The sequence below is a fragment of the Brienomyrus brachyistius genome, chromosome 14 (genome assembly GCF_023856365.1).
Source record: "Brienomyrus brachyistius isolate T26 chromosome 14, BBRACH_0.4, whole genome shotgun sequence".
Lineage (NCBI taxonomy): Eukaryota > Metazoa > Chordata > Actinopteri > Osteoglossiformes > Mormyridae > Brienomyrus > Brienomyrus brachyistius.
The window spans coordinates 9,075,243-9,099,920 of NC_064546.1; the positions used below are offsets into that span (position 1 = coordinate 9,075,243).

General features: G+C 40.7%; 1 protein-coding gene across 5 annotated transcripts in view; it reads right to left on the reverse strand.

Moving 5' to 3' along the window:
• The window catches only part of samd4a (sterile alpha motif domain containing 4A), a 104,261-nt gene that overhangs the window by 37,612 nt on the left and 41,971 nt on the right, over window positions 1-24,678 (reverse strand). For all 5 annotated transcript variants that reach the window (XR_007382315.1, XR_007382314.1, XM_048974937.1 and 2 more), the window contains 4 exons: window positions 20,033-20,548; window positions 13,491-13,760; window positions 12,468-12,577; window positions 11,783-11,869 (listed from right to left, as the gene is read on the reverse strand). Coding sequence is in view for 3 of the 5 variants with exons in the window: in XM_048974937.1 (XP_048830894.1) it covers window positions 11,783-11,869; window positions 12,468-12,577; window positions 13,491-13,760; window positions 20,033-20,548 (983 nt within the window). In the remaining 2 variants the exon portion in view is untranslated. The remainder of the gene's footprint in view (window positions 1-11,782; window positions 11,870-12,467; window positions 12,578-13,490; window positions 13,761-20,032; window positions 20,549-24,678) is intronic.

Consider the following 24,678-nt stretch of genomic DNA (forward strand, 5'->3'; position numbering starts at 1 on the left):
TGTGGGGGGCATTTTTCAGGTCCCCACAAAGGTCTCAATAATGCCAAACAATAAAAAAAATGCCAAATGTCTCTCTTTTTGGTTCAGGTTGGGGCTGGGTAAGGGTTAAGGTCTTCATGTTAGCATTCGAATTTTCCCCATAGAAATGAATGAAGAGTCACAAGAAAGATATAATCATAAACCACAATTGCACAATTGAGAGTGAAGCATGGGGTCCAAGTGCAGGGTCAGGCCATTTATCTGGTGCCCCTGGAACACTTGCATGTGCCACCACTAAATTGGACTAGGGCTAAGTGACATGATTAAATTCCCTCATGATAAATTAGGCGGAAGGTGAGGGTTTCGCCAACAATAAATTTCAACAAGAATACCTCAGCATAATGAAATTATTATTATAAGCCTACCTCATATACACTCTCCACCTCTCCAAAAACATGTGACATGATTAAATTCCCCTACAATAAATTTCACCAAGTTCCCCATTATGCATTTCGCCAAATCACTACTGGACTGCTACTGATAATATCTGTGGGGAAGCTAGTGACAAAAAAAATACAAATTTTATTACAGAATAATCAGAAAATCATTTTTCAGCTCACAGTTTGAGAACCACTGACCTGTACAATGTTTTCAAACATTTTTTTTGCAAAAATATCAACGGAATTTTTTGCAAAAATATCAACGGAATTTTTTGCAAAAATATCAACGGAAGTTTTTGCAAAAATATCAACGGAATGCTTTTAGATGGCAGCTGCAGGCTCCATTTTCATCCTTGACTGCCCTCTGTCATGGCAGTTCCATAAAATAGTTTTTGAGGTAATGTGTTCACAAGACCAAGTGTCTACAGCTGCTCTTTCCTTCCATTGCTACTGCAGCTTCATTTTGGGGGCAGTTTGTCTCAAAATGCAATTAGGTGTAATTCATTCATATTCATATGCACACATATAAATGTGTGTATATACAGCCGTGGAAAAAAGTAGACAAGAATAAAATGAAGCATCAGACACTGGGAACAATCAGAAATCAGACAGGTGAAGGGCAGAACCAACGATCTAATGCCAGAGATGACCGTTAGCTTATCCAACAGGTTCTCATAAATCATATGATGGCATCAAGTGACATTTAAAAGGAATAGGAAACATTAAGTGCGGGTGTGAAGTGCACTGCTAAGACAGTGTGTAACAGGCTCCAGGAAGCAGTCCAATAAAGCAAGGATATAGCCCATTATCAATGATAAGCAGGAAAGAACCAGGCTGCAGTTTGCAAAAAAAATATCATTCACAGATGCACACCCATAAATGAGAGAAAAATTGTGCTGTGGTCTAAATTTTTTCCGCAGCTGTATATGTGTGTCTGTGTGTATGTGTGTGTGTGTATATGTATGTGTGTGTGTATATATATATATATATATATATATACACACACACAATCGACTAATGAGTAATCATATCTTTTGGGGGACCGCTCATTCATTTCTATGGGAAAAATGCTAATGATAACTATGACAACCCTAACCCCTACCCAGCCCTAACCATTAACCATAAGTAAACAAAGAAAATACAAGTGTTTTTGCATTTTTAGTTTTTTCATTGCAGTCACAGATACCCATAAGATAAAAAAGGGTATTCATCATGTTGTGGGGACATTTGGTCCCCACAAGGTAAGGTATACCTGGACCACATACACACACACATTACATAATGGGACTGCAAAGTTTAAAAAGGATCCATCGAATGGTTTTTGAGTTATTGCCTTAACAACAAGGATGCAATTTAACCTTTATACCACAAATGAAGTACAAATTAGCAAAGGTTAAAATGCACAATAATTTCTTGTCATATCAGCACAAATGTACATAAAAGTAGTACACATTTGCGCCGTTACAACAATTGTTTACTACACATATAGCTTTAAAGGTGAATGCATAATTGTGAACCAATTATGTGCATCTCTGGTTATAACAGGTCATACTACAATAATCTCGCACTGTGGGAATACAGCGTCAGCAACAGAACAAATGTGATGTCTGAGCCCAATATTTGTTTGGGGGGGGGAGGGGGACAGAGCCAATAGCAGCAGTGAAAGTTCTCGACTATTCTTTTTAGAATGACACACAAATTGTTCCATATTTTTTGGGGGGGAGGTGAGTGGCCCTGTGCCTGTGATCAGAACATTGCTGGTTCGAGCCTTGGTGTTAGCATAACAGTCACATGTCTGTGGGCCCTTCAGCAAAGCCCTTAACGCCAATTCCAGGGATGCTGCACTAGAGCTAGGCGGTATGACCAAAAATTTATATCACGGAATTGTTCAAAGTTATATTGCTGTCACATATGTGACGTTTTTTTGTTTTTTTTAAGTATGACTGGGGGTTTACCACATTTTATGGGATTTTACAGGACACATTTTTGTTTTAAGTTTTTGTATTGTTCCCACATTATATTATTTTATTGTTAGCCATTGCACCAATCCGCTACCTTAATGATAACAGACGGCTAACATGTTTGTTGGATAACTGCTTATAGATAAATAGCTAATGTTAAGGTGCGTGCCGGCCAAGTTAACATTTTTGATGAGTGTTTACTCGTAATAGTTCAGTGTTGCTGGAACACAAGCTTTACTGACCTCGCAAAATTTCTCATAAAGACCGGGATGTTGATCTTTAAGATGCTTCGCCAAGTTTGACGTGCTACTTGACTCCGTTGCCACAACTTTGTAGCTTTGTAGTTCTGTTTGCATAGAGGCTTACTGACATCCTTATCCTTTCCATGCTCGTCTGCAAAAAATACTTCAAAACAGCACTTTTGTGTTGTTTTTTTTTTTTTTACTAAAGCAGCTTGCGAAGTGCCTTCAACTACAGCATATGCCATGTTTGGCCAACTCAGTAGAGTATGTGTGTGTTAACCCGCGTGAATGCACTCAGCGGCTATTGAGAGGAGTGGAGGGGCTGCGCGAGAGCGTGTGTGTGTGTGTGCGTGCGTACGTGCACCTACACTATAGCGGTGCTGTGTGAAGTGTGGCCAATGAGGCAAAAATCGCACTCTTGGTATCAATAATGGTGAAAATGAGTATCTAATCAAATACTAAGTTTTTATATTGATTAGTATCTAAGAATTGATTTTTTGACAACCCAGTGTCTCATTATTTTCAACTCCAGCGTCAGCTATATCTTCCGTTTCTGATCTTTTGTGGTACATTTTTAGTGGTGCAGCAGTGAAAAAGGTCCCTCCTTAAACAGTTTCCAGCTGCGCCACTTTCCGAATGTTGTGTAGGCTATTTAAACCGGTATCGTGGTATAAGAAAAATTCATATCTTAACATTAATAAAAAAGTTTTCGGTATGAACCAGTATACTGCCCAACACTACGCTGCACATTAGCTGACCCTGCGCTGTGACCCACAAGCTATGGAAAGCAAGATACTATCCCCCTCATAAAGAAGCATTTCAATCTACTTGTACTTTACCTGTACCTTTGCTTCAGTTTTAGTATCTTTGAGAAATCTTTTTTTTTGACTATGAGTGGGATAGATTCCCCCGATGGCACAGACAGTGTGGAAAAAGTACAAAGTTTTCCAATTGTATGCCCTTCTTTGTGACTGCTCTCGTCACAGCACAACCTTTATTAGTATGGGACAATGAAGAGCGTAGACCCTATCCCAAGAAACACAAAACAGGTGATGCCATGAACAAGGTGACAGGCTTACAGTAGAGAAAATTTAAAAAAACCAATTCACCTTGCAGTATTGGAAACAAAAGCCCAAGGGAATCTACCCAAACACTGTGCACACAGAAAAAAAGGTGCTGAATCCATAAGCTGGGAGGTGTAAGTCTACAGTGCTAAGCCACAAATTTTAACCCTTTTGCAAGCAAAAACTTCAGCAGCTTCAGAATTCTCAGCTAACAAAACTGAAGCTTATACATGAAAGAGACTTGTACACAGTGAGAAGCATAAATATTGGGACAATTAAGTAATATCAGTTATGTTTTAAGCTTTTGTGAAAACAGACTAAGCATCTTGATTAGGTGAGTACCATATTTACCTAAATATGAGACCCTGTTTTCCCAAAAATTACATCTAAAAAACTGGGGTCATCTTATATTTGAGGACCAGAATTTAAATGACATTAAAAACATATAAAAGTATATCGAGAAAATTATCCACCTCCTGGCTAAAGGTGGCTGCATACTTCAAACGTAGTTGACGGAATAAATATCAGTTTGAGAATGTAATGTCATTTGAGCAGTGATCTCGTCTACTGTAAATGACTGGCTGACAATGTCACACTGTAAGGCTGGTCAGCAGGACTAATTATGCAGCTACCAATACGCTTAGCCTGCATCAAGCATATCTTTAAATAGTAGGAGTGTAAAAAAAAAATCAACACACTTGAGTTTCGTGAAACTTCATTTTGCGTTACAGTATCGATTTTCAAAAACGCAACATCAATTTTTTAATTAACAGTTTACATATATTTGCAGTAGACAGTGGTAAGCTTTGTGTCGTTTTTAACCTCCGGACCGCTAGATGGCTGTGCTCAGTATGATGCACCAATTGCGCCCCACTCACCTAATAGTAGTAGTAAAAGTATGTTCATTAGCAACATTAGCAGCGATGGTTGAATCTGAGCTTGTTAGACCTATGGCATACTGAGTTGAAGCGTGGAATCCTTTTGGTTTCCATGGTAAAGAAGGCAAGGATATAGACAAAAGCCATGCCGTTTGCAAGGCAGATGTCATTATTTTATTGTCAGACTGAACAAAAAATATGTTGAAAGTTCCAGCAACTATTTTCTTGAATTAGTTCTTTAAAATTAAAAAATAAATTAAAAAGTGGCTTAATTTAAATATATACAGCCTATACTGCAGAGGTCACTAACAGGTGGACCATGGTCTGGGTCTAGACCGAGAAGCTGTCCCATACGGACCTGGACCAATAGCCGAAACAGAAAGTTATAATTGAAAACCTGACGGGGCGCTTCTGTTTTAACCGATGCAGCTTTAGTAGTCTTTTCGGTAGTGGTTTATATAAATGCTGTTTCACACGCCAATGAACATCAAATGCCTTTGACCGCCAAGTAAGATGCAATTCTGTGTACAATATGCAGTCCTTTGTTTGCGCTAATGTGCCATTTGTGTTAACAGCAGCAGCGAAGTCAACATCCACAACCAAAAAGCCGTAATGTTCCTAAGAGAGTGGCTGATCTATCCTGAAATCGTAAAGCTGAAAAATTTTCAAACACATTATGTATTACAGGTGCAGGTCATATGATTAGAATATCTTCAAAAAGTTGATTTATTTCACTAATTCCATTTAAGAAGTGAAACTTGTATAATGTATACATTCATTCCACACAGACTGACATATTTCAAGTGTTTATTTCTTTTAATTTTGATGATTATAACTGACAACTAATGAAAACCCCAATTCTCAGAAAATTTGAAAATTGTGAAAAGGTTCAGTATTGAAGACACCTGGTGCCACACTCTAATCAGCTAATTAACTCAAACACCTGCAAAGGCCTATAAAAGGTCTCTCAGTGTAGTTCTGTGGGCTACACAATCATGGGGAAGACTGCTGATTTGACAGTTGTCCAAAAGATGACCATTGACACCTTGCACAAGGAGGGCAAGACACAAAAGGTCATTGCAAAAGAGGCCGGCTGTTCACAGAGCTCTGTGTCCAAGCACATTAATAGAGAGGCGAAGGGAAGGAAGAGATGTGGCAGAAAAAAATGTACAAGCAATAGGAATGATCGCACGCTGGAGAGAATTGTGAAACAAAACCCATTCAAAAATGTGGGGGAGATTCACAAAGAGTGGACTGCAGCTGGAGTCAGTGCTTCAAAAACCACTACGCACAGACGTATGCAAGACATGAGTTTCAGCTGTCGCATTCCTTGTGTCAAGCCATTCTTGAACAACAGACAGCGTCAGAAGCGTCTCGCCTGGGCTAAAGACAAAAAGGACTGGACTGCTGCTGAGTGGTCCAAAGTTATGTTCTCTGATGAAAGTAAATTTTGCATTTCCTTTGGACATCAAGGTCCCAGAGTCTGGAGAAAGAGAGGAGATGCACATAATCCATGTTGCTTGAGGTCAAGTGTAAAGTTTCCACAGTCAGTGATGGTTTGGGGTGCCATGTCATCTGCTGGTGTTGGTCCACTGTGTTTTCTGAGGTCCAAGGTCAACACAGCTGTATACCAGGAACATTTTGCTGAAAAACTAGGGAGACATCTCTTTGTATACAAGGGCCGATACGGGATTTACCAATTCAAAGATGGCAGTCATAAGAGACACACACATTTGTCAATAAATCTATCAGTTATGACTAGGGCTGCCACTTTTGTTTTTCAAAAGTTTTATCATGGCGGCCCAGGGAAGGCTGGGGAGTGGCACACCAGTCACATTTACTAGGAGGAAGGGGGTCAATCATGCGATCCGAAAATATGAGAGATTTTGGTTGAAAATGGGACACATTTTATTTTTTAATACTGGGCACAATAAACAGGATGGCTGCAAAATAATCTTCACATTTCCCAAAAACCTTAATAGCATGACTATACTGACATGTTCTATTTGCACAAAAAACTGAAAAAGATTATGTTCTTATTTACAGTAGATACATGGGATTAAATTCAGTCAACAAGAACTGTATTTACAAATCAAAGTATTTTAGACTCTTGGCTCTTTCACTTAAATCAAGGGTAGCCAATCTTGTCCAGAATTTTCCGCTGGTTATGTGGGTTTTCGCTGCAACTCCATAATTAGATTACTAATTAGAGGACCGATTGCTGAAGAGTCCTCACACCTGGGTTTGAACAACTGACCTAAAGTTTATTCAAAGCACACTGGTCCTTTGTGAATAAGATTTGGCACCCGTACCAATCCTTTGTGGAAGGGGGGGGGGGTTGCCCATAATAAATTTTGCAAAGATATCTCAGTATTTCATTATTACAACCTTACAATTCACCAAACAGCTACCAATAATTTGCTGAGAGGGGAGACTACCATGGCATATTCAGAAAATTTTGTGTGCCCTTCAGTTTGAGAATCACTGACCTGTGTTTTCAGGAAATTAGAAAAAAGATCCATGGAATATACTTAAATGGAAGATGGCTCTGTTTACAAGATGGTGGCTGCAGCCTGTTTTCGCACTCTTCTGCCCTTTGTCCTGCAGTTCCAAATTTGGGTCCATTTGTGTTGTATTTTGGAGAATATTTTCAGGTATAGAATTTCATTCATGTATTGTTTTTAGACTCTGCTGTCTAAGTGCCATTGTTTTAGTTTTGGTGGAATTTGTCTGAATATTTTAACATGTCCAGATCTTCACCCATACAATGTGCATGCAATGTTTTAATGAGTTGAATGGCAAATAATTTTACTGAGTTAAAATGACTAATTGAAATCTACTGAAGGAGACCACCCACTGCCCCCTGCTGTAAACATCAATAACTAGCAAAATCAAATTATTTCTATTAACTAAGCTAACCGGCAGGTATGTGCACAAGATGGTTGCAGGTTGCTGTAACAGCTCAGCAGTGAAATTAAATCAAACAAATGAGGTGAAAATGGTCTGCCACCTGTGAACGCTCATTTCTGCTCACCATCTTACCAGGAAACCTTAATGCACCACTTGATTCAAACAGTCAGTACATCATATAATCCCATGACAACAGTACCAGCAAAACAGGATTAATTCATAATTTTTTGTACTGTCCCTTTGCTATGTAGAGACGTTCATTCCAGACCAGCGAATTCTAAGCAGTTACAACACATGGACACTTGGCAATCAGCTGTTTTCCATGGACCTGCACTAAGACCGGGGACTAACTTTGTTGGTGCTCACTTTGCAGGATTATGAGGTAATAACCCTCCAATAAAGTCTGTGTCTGAATATAATATTGACTAAATGGCAAATAAAAACTGACCTATGAAAACCAAAATAACACAAATGCTGCACAGGCCATTGCCTTTTTTTAAACAACCGCAAACTAAACAATTTCAGACTGTAAACCATGCAAACGTACTATGGAACCGAAAAACAAAACCAAAAGACATCTTTGGTGGAGATTTAAACATATGCAATATTATATCAAAGTCTGAACAACTCAACATTTATTGACAGACTCAAATCTTGACTACTTTGACTAAACTTGGTTAACTCCAAAAACTACTTTGCATAGACAAAATAGAAGTAAAGGGAAAGGCAATGGGGTTTTCATTTATGTGAAAAAAGCAAGACCTATGCTACCAAATGCTACCAAAGTGAACCAGTTGCGGTTCTTGCGATTTGTACTACCGCAACGTGAAGTAAGATTTCTGGGGAGGTTTCTCAGACTATGGCGTGGGGTCCATGGCTACATCGTACTTATGGTATCAATTCGACACAGAAGTATAAATCAGCCTATCAGTCAAGTCAAGGTTTTGTTCCTCTGTAAAGACCTTTCACGCTGAGAATCAAGAATCCAGATATAAATTACTGAGTTGAAAAGATTTCAAGTTAGGTAAAGAAATACATTCAGTGGAAATCGCCTATAGTGATCAAGGTCATAGTGACCAACCACTTATATCAATAAAAAAGCTTGGGACAGAATCATTCCTGTACAAATACTGTTTAAATAATTTGCTTATAGTAATCAAGTACAGTAAAACCTCAGATTGCAAGCATAATTCGTTCAAGTAACATGCTTGTAATCCAAAGCACTCGTATATCAAAGTGAATTTTCCCATTAGAAATAATGGAAACTCAGATGATTAATTCCACTATTCAAAAATATTCATATAAAAACGATTAATACATAATATAAAGTAAAAATACATAAAACAAATAAAACCTGCACTTTACCTTTAAAAAGAATCGTGGATGGTGTGAGGGAGACGAGAGAGAAGAGAAGAGAAGGGTTAAGAAGACGACTTTCACTATAACCAACGGAATCACTTCTATCTGTTGGCTCACTGGAATCTTTTTCTTTTTGTTTGACCTTAACAAGGAACCTGTCCAATGACAGCTGCTTTTGCCTCCTTTTCGATTTTGCGGAAATGTGGTCATTGCATTGTCGTTAAACAGATGCATTGCTCGCACTGCTTATTCAGGTGGTGCTTTTCTACTAAATTTTGACTATACGAGTGAGGCACGCCGACTGAGACCGTCCATGGGAAATGATTACCCACAATCTCGCAGCGAGAGAGGGGGAGAGAAGAACCATCGGCTCAGTTGTGATTACGTGACGCTCGGCAGACAAAGCATATACATCAGGGTTGGCCAATCTTACCCAGCAAGGGCACCTGTGTATGCAGGTTTTCACTGCGACTCCCTAATTAGATTACTAATTAGAGGACAGATAGGCTGAAGAGTCCTCACACCTGGGTGTGAACAGCTGACGTAAAGGTTATCCCAAAAACTAGCATACACAACGGCCCTTTGTGGATAAGATTTGCTACCCCTAGTATACATAATACTCATATTGTGAGACCTCGCTCGTTTGTCAAGTTTTCAAGAATTTCAAAAATTTTGCTTGTCTTGCAAACAACTCACAAACGAAGTTACTCATAATCCAAGGTTTCACTGTATCAGTGTTGATTGACAATGTATGGAAAAAAATTTAACTTTTTTTTTAATTTTACTTTGATAAACCTACTGGCCTGCGGTAATTACTCTGTCTGCTTCTGGCAAGCTACCCAAGGTTAATGCTACATGTACAGAAAACTTGATGGGGAAAAAAAGAGTCATGTTCTCTCAATGACGAATATAGACTCATCAAGGCTTATGATAAACTGCCAAAAACAAGCCAATGAGTTGCAACAGTGAAACTACAATAAGTTGAATTTTATGTACAGTAGGCTACAGTATTATCGTGTATTTTAATGATGTACATTTCAGTCATTTTATTTGTACAGTACTGTAATTTGAAACAGCTGTACTGTATTTCGAAAGAGTCAATATAATTCAGTAAATAGCGATGCTGTCTGTTTTATTATCTTATAGTCATGTAATAAATATACAAATGTCAATTAGATGGTAATCTGTGAAGACAAAGAAAAATATATAATGATCATCTGGCTATCTATCTATAAGCAGTTTCTACTGTATATATAGGCTAACTGTACTGAATTAATATTATTATTGTTATAAATAAGCTTTGTTAAGTTAAGCCTGATGTGCCCTTACATACAAAAGAATAATCACAGTCTCTTCTACATAGTGAGGCAAAGCCTATAGCTTATTAAATAAACACTGGTATTGGATCGGTACTTGGTGTCAGCTGATACCCAAAGCTCAGAGGCCAGTTGCACAAAACACCCTTAAGTTTCCTCCTTAAGGTTTCCTTAAAAATTTCTCTTAAGTATTTAAGTGTTTCTCCTTATTTTGGTCTTATACTTAAGGAATCCCTTAAAGGTTGCACAAAATAACTTAGCAAGCAAACTAAGGGGAAAAAATAAGGTACCTCTAACCGTACCTTAACTGCAACATGGCTGAGTTTATGCTAATAAATAAGTAAGGAATAATTGACGACGGGCCGTTGAATTATTAGAAAATAATGCACACCCGAGGTGGTGATGCGGCCACGACGCGAAGCGAAGTGTTTTTAAATGCAACGAAGCGGAGTGTTTTTAAATGCAACGATTATTCCACATTTTTATATTGCATTACAAGTTGGTCTCAGGCATGTAAAACAACCCTAAGAACGCTGGACTTATTATATAAAAGGACCCTTAAAATCCTTGACAAAAAACATGTTGATTTCACCATTGTCATATACTAAATATGACAATAAAAATTTTTGAAAATGTGATAATGTACTCAAATGTCTGCTTGCTTTGTAAAATCATTCATAAAGCTGCTGCTCCTCCTTTCAAAAAATTTGTTACACTCTACTCTGAAAAAACAACATTAGCAACTCCATCAGCTATAAGGGGAAAATGCAGTATTCCACACCGCAAAACCTCATTTGGGAAATCATCTTTATATTTTTTTGGCCATAAAAGTGCAATACACTTCCAACAGTGCTGATTCAATGTACAAACTTTCTATCCTTTTCCTGTGCAACAAAGAGTTGGATATTGTCAAAGCAAACTTGTACACATTTATGAATGTGTGTGTGCATATTATGTTTATATAATATAGTGTGGGGACCAAATGTTCCCTATAATGTAATAAAAACCTGTTATTTTGACATTGTAGGGACCATTGTTCAGGTCCCCACAAAGATCTCTGAATGAAATAAAAAAAATGGAAAAGTCTTGTATTTCATTTGGTCACTTATGGTAAAGGTTAGGAACTTTAGGAATTGTAGTGATTAGATGAGGTGGGATATGGGGATGAAATGTTTGTATGATTTTATGACCTTTATTGCATACGCCATTTACTTACACTTAATCTGTCTTTAATGTTCTATCTATCTGCTCAGGGACTCCGGGGGGGGGGGGGGGGGGGGGGGGGGGGGGGGGTAGCAATACTCACTAAAACCTGGTACAATAGCTCTTTTCTTGTTTTACACAAGGTTAATGTTTTATTGTGCAGTGTCCCTTTTTGAATAAATAAATAAAATGGAAAGAAATAAAAAAATGTTGCTGTTTGTTATGTTGGAAGCTAATGATAACCAATACTACTACCTCACCTAGCACCACTGAGCTACCTAACATCAGAGATCAGTCAAGGAGGATGTTATTAATGTTTAATGTCAAACCTTGAATTTTTAGTTTTCAATCAAACACCAAACATAGGATTTCCCTAATGTGCATGAACAAGTATGGTAAAGAAATAGTTAATATACATCTATGCACTGACCTTTTCCAGAGAACGAAGAACGTTTATCCTCTCCTTAAGCTTCTGAATACTGATAATAATCTTGTGTCTTGCCCCTTTAGTAACATTCTGCAAATAAAAACAATTATATCCAATACAATACTTCTTCAAAACTACAACATTGTGCTACATGCATTCTTTAACCAGTAAGACGGTATTACATGACAATTGTCAACATATTCCAAGGTTCATGAAGTTAGATGTAACAAAGGATTGTATGTCAGTCCTCCTTTTGCTTTTGAGTTATTAGTCTTCATTCTTAATCCCAGCATATACCTCCCTTGCAAGTATGTCCACACTTTTCTGTTTTCGGTAATGTTAGTTGACCTTGGACCCCCAGAGGTTTTTTTTCCCCCTACTTGGGAGTTTTTGGTTCCTCTCCTCCGTTGTCTTCTGGCTTTCTTTATTCAATTTCTTTCTTTCCTTTTTTCCCCGTTCTGTATCTCCCTCTACTTCTGTTTTATGTATCACAACACAACCCTGTTAAGCGCATTGGGACAACTCTGTTGTGCTATATAAAAATAAATCGAATTGAATTAAATAGTTACTCAAACACAGTAACCTATATCTGTTCCATGAGAAAGGGTATAGTCTCCGGCAACACAAACATGCACTTGCTCACTTGAACTCACGTAGTGAAAATTCTGTGAAATTTCAAGGCACTAACCTGGGTCTCCAGCTGTTGTTCTGTGAGTGACATCATTTCATCATAGGTTATGGTTGAGAACAAAGATGCATACTTGTGGAGGCGGAGACTTTTCAACCAAGCCGGTACATCTGTAGAATACCCAGAACAGTTATAGCTTTTAATAGGAATAACTACGTGATTAAATCAAACAAGCCAAAATCTCACTTTAAGAGAACTGAAAATATACTTTTATTACTAGCAAGGAACTGGTAATTTCCAAATAGTTCTGATACTTTGTGTCTAGAGAAGCAGAAGATAAATCTGCTTATTATAATATATCAATAAAAAATATATTAATAAATCAATAAAAAAAAATCATAAAGATGTTATATGCACCAAAGACAACTGTCTAGCTTATAGTATAATCCATATGAATCTCTGATACATATTGTACACCAACATTTTTAGATTACTGCAAAATATATTACAATTACACATAATGTTCTTTTTAATCACTGTTATTTTTACATTAATGTTACAATGGATGTTAACTGCAGATTCATCTCCTTCATGATCCAACGGTTTAAATATATACAAATTACATAAAGTCATTATAGAGTCTCTGTCCATCATGAGATTTGAAACAACATCTCAATTAAGCCCACAGAGGTCTAAACTGCAGATCCACACTCCACTCCACTCCACTCCACATTCATTCATGTCCCAAAACCACATAAAGGGTTTCATTACAGGATTGCAACGTAGTCCATCACTGCGAACACATACACAAAATGGGAAATTATGGAACCCTATTCACCTAACATTTTTTAACTGCTGGAGGACACTGGAGAACCAAAAGAGGAGACACACAGACAGAGCAGGAGCCATAAATCAAACACAGCCCTGGAAGTTTGAGGCTACAGAACTAACCACAAAGCCAACACGCCTCTTCTACTCCTTTTTTGCTTATATTTTTATATTTGAACCCAAAAACCAAACTGATCTGCAACAAGAAACAACACCATAGACTTGCGTAATACAAAGAGTTCCTTGTAGACTCACCTCTCATGCCACTGCCCTCTTCATGGAATGTGCTGCGGTGTACGGCACCACCCATGCCAGAACCTTCCTCCAAATGCTCACTGCCCCCACTTCCTGAGGATGCCACACTGCTTTGGGGGGAGAGGGGGGCATGGTCGGAGGCTGGGCCACGGACCCGCAGATCCTCTTGAGACAGCCAAACATGGCCCAGGGCCTGGCTGGCAGTACCACTCATTGGAGGTGTCAGGGACACTGAGCGCTTCAGGGGGCTGTGCTGTCCACCAGACAGGACTGCAAAACAGACAGATGTCATAAAGCACCCCTTCTGGAAGAAATGGGCTCTGCCAAAAATATCTCACAAGTTAGTGTCAAGCACTACATATAACAGTGCATAAGGCCTCAACTGAAACTGACAGTGAACAAAATCATACACACTGAATGGACAATGTGGACTTCAACAGGCAGCTTGGAGGACAGCAGCACAGTCTTGAACAGGGAAAATATCCTTTTGAAAGAGGTCTAGGTACAATATTTAAAAGTCCTTTCTCTAGCTGTTCTAAGTATAAAGAGCAGATCACTAGCTTGCTTGAAAAGCAGCATACCGACAATTAACTGACATATTCCAGTGAATCAGAACTTAACAGTAGTACTATAAAAAATATAAAAATTCTACGCATCTGTTATTGTGGGGAATGACTGAACAAAGATTGCACTTGCAGTTTTATTTCAACTACAAATTTAATTTCCTTATCTGCTTTTATTCCATGCTGGGCTCAGAAAAAGAAATTGTTTAAAATATGCATTGAATACTGTGGGAGGCTAATCATTGGTGTTGAAATTTTGGTTGAGGTCCTAAAGGCCTTTACATGGTTGGTTATGCGGAAAGTCCAATAAAGTCCAAAAACTTTATTTTTGCATTTATTATGTTATTTTAGTCATACCTCTCCTAGAGCCGACACCTTATCGTGGTGGAGGGGTTTGCGTGTTCCAGTGATCTCAGGAGCTATGTCGTCTGGGGATTTATGCCCCTGGTAGGGTCACCCAAGGCAAACAGGTCCTGGGTGAGGAACTAGACGAAGTGCGGCTCAGAAGACCCCCAATGAAGAAAAAGATTTTGGATTCACGGTATCCCTTGCCTGGACGTGGGTCACCGGGGCCCCCCCCGGAGCCAGGCCTGGGGGTGGGGCTCGATGGCGAGCACCTGGTGGCCAGGCCTACACCCATGGGGCCTGGTCGGGCATAGCCCGAACAAGGCACGTGGGTCCCCCCTCCAATGCGCTCACCACCCATGGGAGGGGCCATAGGGGTCGGATGCGATGCAAGTTGGGCGGCGGCCAAAGGCAGGGACCTTGGCGGTTCAATCCTCAGCTGCAGAAGCTAGCTCTAGGAACATGGAATGTCACCTCTCTGATGGGGAAGGAGCCTGAGCTGGTGTGCGAGGTTGTGAAGTTCCGGCTAGGTATAGTCGGACTCACTTCGACGCAGTGCTTGGGCTCTGGAACCAGTCTCCTTAAGGGGGGTTGGACCCTTTTCCACTCTGGAGCTGCCCGCGGGGAGAGGCGCCGAGCCGGGGTGGGCATGCTTATTACCCCCTGGCTAGGTGCCTGTACATTGGGGTTTACCGCAGTGGACGAGAGGGTAGCCTCCCTTCGCCTTCGGGTGGGGGGACGGATCCTGACTGTTGTTTGCACTTATGCGCCAAACGGCAGTTCAGAATACCCACCCTTTTTGGAGTCCTTGGAAGGGCTGTTTGAGAGCGCTCCTCCTGGTGACTCTCTTGTTCTGCTGGGGGACTTCAATGCACATGTGGGCAATGACAGTGAGACCTGGAGGGGCGTGGTGAACGGTGAACGGCCACCCCGATCTGAACCCGAGCGGTGCTTTGTCATCGGACTTCTGTGCTTCTGTGCATGGATTGTCCATAATGAACACCATGTTCAAACATAAGGGTGTCCATATGTGCACTTGGCACCAGGACACCCTAGGCAGCAGTTCGATGATCGACTTTGTAGTCGTGTCGTCGGACTTGCGGCCGCATGTCTTGGACACTCGGGTGAAGAGAGGGGCGGAGCTGTCAACTGATCACTACCTGGTGGTGGGTTGGCTCCACTGGTGGGGGAGGAAGCCGGCCAGGCCAGGCAGGCCGAAGCGTATAGTGAGGGTCTGCGGGGAACATCTGGCGGAATCCCCTGTCAGGAGGAGTTTCAACTCCTACCTCCGGCAGAACTTCTCCCATATCCCGGGGGAGGCGGGAGACATTGAGTCCAAATGGGCCATGTTCCGCGCCTCCATTGTGGAGGTGGCTGACCGGAGATGCGGACATAAATTGGTCGGTGCCTGTCGCGGCGGCAATCCCCGAACCCGCTGGTGGACACCGGTGGTGAGGGATGCCGTCAAGCTGAGGAAAAAGTCCTATCAAGCCTTTTTAGCCTGTGGGACTCCAGAGGCAGCTGGCAGGTACTGACGAGCTAAGCGGAATGCGGCTTCGGCGGTTGCTGAGGCAAAAACTCTGGTGTGGGAGGAGCTGGCGAGGACATGGAAAACGACTTCCGCACGGCTTCGAGGAGATTCTGGTCCACCCTCCGGCAGCTCAGGGCGGGAAAGCGGTGCAACATCAACACTGTTTATGGTGGGGATGGTGCGCTGCTGACCTCAACTCGGGACGTTGTGGGTCGGTGGAGGGAGTACTTCGAAGACCTCCTCAATCCCACCGACACGCCTTTCAATATGGAAGCAGAGTGTGGGACTTGGGGGTGGACTCGCCTATCTTTGGGGCGGAGCTTGCTGAGGTGGTTAAAAAGCTCTTTGGTGGCCGGGCCCCGGGGGTGGATGAGATTCACCTGGAGTTACTCAAGGCTCTGGCTGTCCTGGTTGACACGCATCAGAGGCATCGTGTAGACATCGGGGGCAGTGCCTCTGGACTGGCAGACCAGGGTGGTGGTCCCCCTGTTTAAGACAGGGGACCAGAGGGTGTGCTCCAACTATAGGGGGATCATACTCCTCAGCCTCCCTGGTAAGGTCTATTCAGGGGTCCTGGAGAGGAGGGTCCGCCGGATTGTCGAACCTTGGATTCAGGAGGAGCAGTGTGGTTTTTGCCCTGGCCGTGAGACAGTGGAGCAGCTCTATACTCTCAGCAGGGTTTTGGAGGGTTCATGGGAGTTTACATGTGTTTCATGGGACCAGTTTACATGTGTTTTGTGGACTTGGAGAAGGCATTCCACCGTATCACTCAGAGAGTCCTGTGGGGCGTGCTCCGGGAGTATAGGGTACCGGGCTTCCTTTTAAGGGTGGTCCGGTCCCTGTATGACCGGTGCCAGAGCCTGGTCCGCATGGGCGGCAATAAGTCGGACTCGTTTCCAGTGAGGGTTAGACTCCATCAGGGCTGCCCTTAGTCACCGATTCTGTTCATAGTATTTATGGACAGAATTTCTAGGCGCAGCCAGGGCATTGAGGGTATCCGGTTTGGTGACCTCAGGATTAGGTCTCTGCTTTTTGCAGATGATGTGGTTCTGTTGGCCTCTTCGGACCGTAACCTTTAACTCTCACTGGGACAGTTTGCAGCCGAGTGTGAAGCGGCTGGGATGAAGATCAGCACCTCCAAAACCGAGACCATGGTTCTCAGCCGGAAAAGGGTAGAATGCTCTCTCCGGGTTGAAGGGGGGGTCCTCCCCCAAGTAGAGGAGTTTAAGTATCTCGGGGTCTTGTTCACGAGTGACGGAATGATGGAGCGGGAGATCGACAGGCGGATCGGTATGTCGTCAGCAGTGATGCGGGTGCTGCATCGGTCTATCATGGTGAAGAGAGAGCTGAGCCAAAAGACGAAGCTCTTGATTTACCAGTCGATATACATTCCTACCCTCACCTATGGTCATGAGCTATGGGTAGTCACCAAAAGAACGAGATCTCGAGTGCAAGCGGCCGAAATGAGTTTCCTCTGCAGGGTGGCTGGGCTCTCCCTTAGAGATAGGGTGAGGAGCTCAGTCATTCGGGAGGGACTCAAAGTAGAACTGCTGCTCCTTCGCATTGAGAGGAGCCAGATGAGATGGCTCAGGCATCTGATTAGGATGCCTTCTGGACACCTCCCTGGTGAGGTGTTTTGGGCATGTCCCAATGGGAGGAGACCCCGGGGAAGACCCAGGACATGCTGGAGAGACTATGTCTCTCGGCTGACCTGGGAACGCCTCGGGATCCCCCCAGAGGAGCTGGATGAAGTGGCCAGGGAGAGGGAAGTCTGAGCCTCCCTGCTGAGACTGCTGCCCCCGCGACCCGACCTCGGATTAAGCGGAAGATGATGGATGGATGGACGGATGGATATTTTAGTTATAGACTGAAGTGTTCCCTGCAAGTTTACAATGGTTAATGACCCTGGTATCCATGCTCTGGATGACAAAGCATATAATTCATTCTAGGCATACAATATTCATGTACTGTATATACTTACTTCTGTCATAAACAGGCCTAAGTCAGGGGTATTTAAGAAAAAAAAATGTTAAAATGCATTTTATATGACATTATTACCATTGAATATGGATTTAGAGTATATTACTGCCATGACCAGCAGGAGGTAAAGCAATGGCACAGCTTGGGTTTGAGGGGTGTTTTGCATTACCATGGCACATGAACAGCAGCCATGATCACCAGCCTGCAGATGCCACGGATTATAAAACCCAGTTGACTCTTATTAGACTCATCAATGTCATGGTTTTAATAGCTACTGAACTGAATGGCTGCAATAGGAGAAAATGTACATCAGCCAACAATTAAGCGGAAGAGTTGTATCATCACATAAGCACACATAAAATCCTGATGCAACACAGAGCCACAAATGTCAGCGAGAATAGTTTTACAAATTCATGTTGCCCGCTACTTGAAAACATGGTGAAAGCAGTGATTATACTGCAATATTTGGGATATCCAATATAGCACACCAGCCCCTAAGTGAAGTACAGTGAAAGCAGCATGCTATGGGGACACTCCATCTCAGATGCTATTGGGAAGCTTTTTTGCAGTGTATAAGTATTGAGGTATAGAGATATAAAGGATAATAAAAAAATTTGTCTGATAAGGACTTAAAACTTGCATAAGGACATTAGCAAAAAACATGAGTCCAAAGCTACACTGTGTATCTAGCTGACTAGGCTGCTGTCTCAAACATCAGGGAGTTCACAAAACTACCAAGCAAAAACAGCTCCAAACTGAGAGGAAAAGATTTTGGAAAACGTCTTTACATGTTTACATGTTTTGAATTTAAAAAAAAAAATCAGTAATTCACAAACCATTCTTTTACAAGCAACCATCTTGTCCTCATAAAAGTGTCGATTATTCAGAAGCATCAAAGCTCAAGTATCAAACCTTGTGTCAGTAAATGTGTATCTCAAATATCTCAAGTCAGCGGAAGTCCATTCCCAGAATAAAAAATAAATAAAATCTTCCTATCAAACTCTGGTTAATCCTAAAAAGCATTAACATCACATTATAGAAAATGGAGGGAAAATGGTATAATGACCAAGACATATATAAGCAAATCTGTACAAGCATAATGCTTTGGAAGTCTAAAAATCTTTCACCTAAATACTACGGTAACTATTCAGGTTCTATAACAGAACAACTATCTATAGTCGACTGCTGGCTAAAATAGGTGACCAGCTAATATTACAAGTTCCAGTCCCTAAATATTAGCCATTTTCCTAAATACAGACTCCACAAAGCATACCATACATGGAGAACCTGAATGGTATGTGTTGCCCCACTGTTTAAAAGGGTGGTAGCCAGCCAGATGGTGTGCTTTATTTCACTAGTGGCTCTTATTCCGTTGTGAAATGAATTTTAATTCATTTTATCTTTTAGCTGATCAAATCTACTTTTAAAATGATTTAACAGGACCCAAGTTTTCCCCAGGCCATTATTTTAATAGAATCAATTTTATGTGGGGGAAAAACATTTATTACTATTAATACTATATCACCACAAAAAAGTTTTATTACATACAACAAACTCAAGTCTACTGTGCTTTTGTCATGCTGAACATCCAAGTAGTCAAAAATAAAGAAGGATCTTTTCCAACAGAGCTTTAAATGTCTAATTTATATCCTCAGCTGTTTCCATCAGCAAAAAGATCCTTGCATTCTTGGCTGGAAATATCCAGCTCTAACCACAGATATGTTGAATCTAAAAGTTCCTGTTGCACCTTCTTTAGTTCTATAGCATATATGTAATTGTAAGTTAATGATTTCTTGATTAATATTTCCAATGTGTCAAACAATTTGTGAGTTTATTTAACACATAAATTGAGGATATCGGCTTTGATTGCCAAAGGTGTGGGTAAAGAGAGAATGTCCTGAAGAAATATTACAGCTACTGTCTTTTCAGCAGTATCTGCAGACACCTTTGCAGTTGCATTGCTTTATGGAAAATCAGTGAAATTGTTTCTCAGAGTTTTCATGGTTAAGTAGACAATGTAAACAAAATCAGTCACATAAGCTAATTTAATAGCATTTAATGTAATGTAAACAAGTGATTTGGCTTCTCTGGAAAAGAAAGAAGGGAAAATGAGCTTGACTTACTTGTGATGGTCCCACTGCCAGAGCCCACCATATTGATGGTAGAAGGGAGAGAGGAAGCAGGGTAAAGAGGGAGGTGCCCATTTTCTGTGCTCTGCTGGTGCTGCCAGCTCCCTAGAGCAGAATCCCGGGAGCTCTGCCAGCCGTTGAGTCGATCATCTGAACCGTAACGTTGATGATGTGGGTACAGCTGAGGATGCTGCTGATGGGGCGTGGAGGACCGCTCCAGGGAGTCCCCAGCTCCTCTTGATGCAACCCTCTCCTCAAGGTGATTGAGCCACAGCGCAAGTGCTGCCCGATCCTCTAGGGAGGTGGCAGGATGGATTAGGGCATAAGACAGCAGTTGCCGACTCTCCTCCAGATGGCGCACATGCTCAATGGTGTGTGCCAGGATTTTTGGGAGCAGGCACATGTATTCCCCCTTGGCTTCCACATTCCCAGGCTTCAATAATGGGAGATGGCTCAGGACTAAAGAGATGACCCTTTCTTTGGGCTCACTTTGCCACTGGCTTATCACCACTAGAAAAAGAGAAAATATGAGCAGAGCCATGTTAAATATATAAACCTGACAGAATTATCAGAGCACAATGTGCACACAGCCTGCAATGAATGGTTGTCAACCAGTAGCATAACACTATAAACAATTACATTAAAGTACAGCATCAATAAAATCTGACTACACCTGCACAAAACAATAATTATCTATGTTTTAATCTGTATGTGCCTGTAAACTACAAGGAATGAAAGTTAGTCTTATGGACTAATATGAGTTAAAATTTGAGGTATCTGGATTCAGCCAGTATTTATAAGATGCAGAGAGGGTGGGCACGTGAGTTCTGCATGTGTGGTTCTCACTGTCAAGACTGAAGGCAAATATCATGGTCTGGGATGGTTTTGTTGCTGAGACAGTTGGCACTTTGACAAAATCCATGGCAATCTCACCCAGCATGCTTCAAAGGCATGCCATTCCATTACAGCTGAGTGGCCTTTCAAATGTTCAACAAGATGACCCAAAAAACCTTAAAATTGTAAAATAAGTATTTGGCAAAGAAGCAAAGGAAAGAACAACTCAAACTAATGATTTCGAAAGTCCAACCTCCAGACCTCAATCTTGAATGCCTCATGATAGTGAATTAGGTAAATGGTGGCTATATTGAGGAATCCAAGATTCATTTCAAAGTTTATTTGTCATATACACAATTATACTCTGTACAATGTGCAGTGAAGTGCACAGTTGCTTAGCGCCATAATGTGAAAAGATCTCATAGGTTTAAAACACAATACATAACGTATTAATAAACATTTAACTAGAAAAGATACTGTAGAAATGACAGCATTTAATTCCCTGGACAGTCAAGAATCACTGGATGATCAAGTGGAAATGTAAAAATTAATAAATGTGTTTTTACCTGTATGTGCTGTGTTCTAGTCATGATCGATAACTCTGAGACAATCGTTCCCAACCAATTTGGTATTGTTACCAGCTGACAGTCACATACTATTTATTTTCTCATTACAACCAGGTTCTGCTGTATGGATTATTACTATGGATATTACCCATATAACCAGAAGCTTTGTCTGCTTTAAATAAATAATTTTTAATGGCCACAAACTTTACCTCCATATACATGTATAGACAAGGAGGAAGCAGGTCGAGTTGAGTCTGGGGAATACAATTGATGTACAACTGTAATTCACCAGGCTGGCACTATGTGTGCGGTCATAGAAAATGAATTGACACCTTTGAGATTTGAGAACTCACCAGTGTCATGGATAACAGCTTGTTAAACGTGGATAAGTTCAGTGGGTCTTCCTTTAAAGGCATGCATGATTGCAAAGCCTTTTGCTTTTTCTTTCGGAACATTGTGGTGCTCTAGTTATGGAAGAGAGTGTATGTTTCATATAGCTAATTGTGGACAGGGTGTGGGATCAGAACTAAGTGAAAGAGTGCATCAGGGCCCATACACAGGCGGTATACTGAAATGGTGATCTCTGCTCTTATGATGCTTTATCCATAGTATCCATTATTCTAAAATAATGTTTATTTCGTTTGAACTATGCGGCCACCTTTACCACCAAATATTTTTTTTCTTTATAACTAGTCCGTCATTTTGTTTTTTCTGTGCTGCGCCTTTGATACTGTTCCTGTATCATCTTTTTTTATCATAATGCTGCCCTTTCCTTGCCCACAGCATGAGTCAGCTTCACAGAAAAAAAGCTATGCACTTCCAGCCAATTCTGAAATGACACAATGGCAGACTCCATTTTTCCAGACTTGAACCCTAAGAAAACAGTAAGAAGGAAAGTTACTTCTAAGAACCCCTTTATCAGATGATGGAACTCAACCATTTGCCTTGTGATTTCCAGAGTAAATCATTTGTTATTTTCATGCTGTATTCTCATCATCTGTCAGGCTCTTTGAATAAAAAGACTCCACACACATGAGCAGAACAGTGTGTGAGATCCCTAAGAATAACAATCACCTCAGTGTTCTAAAACTACCCTTTTTATGTCGGAACAGCAGAACCTCTCCATTGTTAACATAATGATGATTACACTTTTACTAACCCATGTGAGGAAATTCTCGTTTTGTCTCCCATTTTGGCATCTTGCTCCCGTGTGAGAGCAAACATAGCAGTGAAGGGCAACCACCCGTGGCGGCACCCAGGGAGCTGGGGGTTAAGGATCTTGCTCAAGGGCCCACAGACATGCTGAAGTGGGACTCAGTGGGACTCCAAACTCAGGGACAGAGGCTTAGTCAACTGAGCCACATGCCGTCCCCAAACATACGGTGTTTAGAATGTCACATTTTGAAACTAGCCTTGACAGACTGATAAAGGATAAGATGAATATGACTACAAATATCCCAGCACCTTATTGATAGATTAGATAGATACGTTTCTTTTCTAATAGTTTAATATATTGACATTTTTTAAATATTGTATTTTACTAAATTCCATAAACAACATGATGAACACACAAAACTACAATTACAGTAAATTAAAATTCTATTTAAAACAAAGAATGAACAGGATATTTTTAAAAGGTTTTATAAGACAAATTTATAAGATAAAATGCTTTTATCTACATGTGGAAATCTGACCAAATATCTAGATAAGGGAAAGACTTTTTAGCAGACACATTACTGAAGGAGTCAAAATAAATCCTGGGCATCACACAGCCCCAGTAATAGGGGGCAACTGCTGACCTATTCATATACATACAAAGGTTTCATGTGGAGATACGTGGGAAGTGTGGATTGAAAACAACACTTTTACAACTAAATCAGGGAGGCATGGTACTGAGCAATGATCATTAAATATAGTATAATATTTTCAGATATTGGTGTATAAAGACCAAAGGTTAGTCATGTCATTATAAAATATCCTGTCATATGAATACACTTCATTGTGATTTTTCACCGTAACACAATCTACATGGATAAATGTATTTGTACAAACATCATTTTGTGCACAGGGACATTACCATGCTGAAGCTGGAAAGCATGAAGCACGGAATTGTCAAGAATGTACACTGTAGCAAAAGGGTGGATTGCCTTCTCTGCGGGAGGGGGGCATCAGGCTGGCAGACCAATCCGTAAAATTTAAGAAGTTTAACCATTCCATCTTTTGTTGCGATCCTAGCCTGTAGCCTAGTATATCCTATGCTAGGGCTGAATGATTTATCGATTTCAGAAATTTGAAACAAAGTGATTAGCAAATTGCAAAGGCTCTGATTCAGGATATCCATTACTCAGCATGTCTAACCCAGGGTTTAAAACAGTCGTGAGAATTGTGTTCCAGTCATGCTCACCAAACAGGAGTGGTGCAAGGCAACAGTGTATACACACTCAAACACATGAAACCCAAGGAAAACGTTACATTTTCAGAGAAAGAAAAATATTGATTCTACTGCTGAGCTATATTTGAATTACCTTTTTCATGTTCAGAGACTGTTTACAGAAAGATCCTATTATTAGGGGTCCAACCAGTGTTAGCTGCAGGATCCCTATTATATTTTTCTTACTGGAATTGTTTTATTTGTATTACTTAATTTAACGTAACACAGTTAACACATTTTTTAATGTTTGATTTTTCTCTGCTAATAACATACATAACATTATCAGCCAGGAGCAGGCTTGTCTGTCTCCTGAAAAAGCAGACATGCTAATTTTTCTGAAGAAGAACTGTTGAGTGATTTCAGATGATCTTAAAAGGTTAGTTCACCAAAAAATGAAAATTCTGTCACTAATTACTCACCCTAATGTTGTTCCAAACCCATAAGACCTTTAAGAACATAAGAACATAAGAACTATACAAACGAGAGGAGGCCATTCGGCCCATCAAGTTCGATTTGGGAAAACTTAACTAATAGCTCAGAGTTGTTAAAATCTTATCCAGCTTTGATTTAAAGGAACCCAGGGTTTTAGCTTGCGCTACACTAGCAGGAAGACTATTCCATACTCCAACTACAAGCTGTGTAAAGAAATTCTTCCTCAAATTCATTTTAAAATGTTCTCCTGCTAATTTCCACTTATGGTCATGAGTTCTAGTATTTAAACTAATATTGAAATAGCCATCTGGTTGAACAGCATCCACACCTGTTAGAATCTTCTATACCTGGGGCCTCATGTATAACGACGTGCGTAG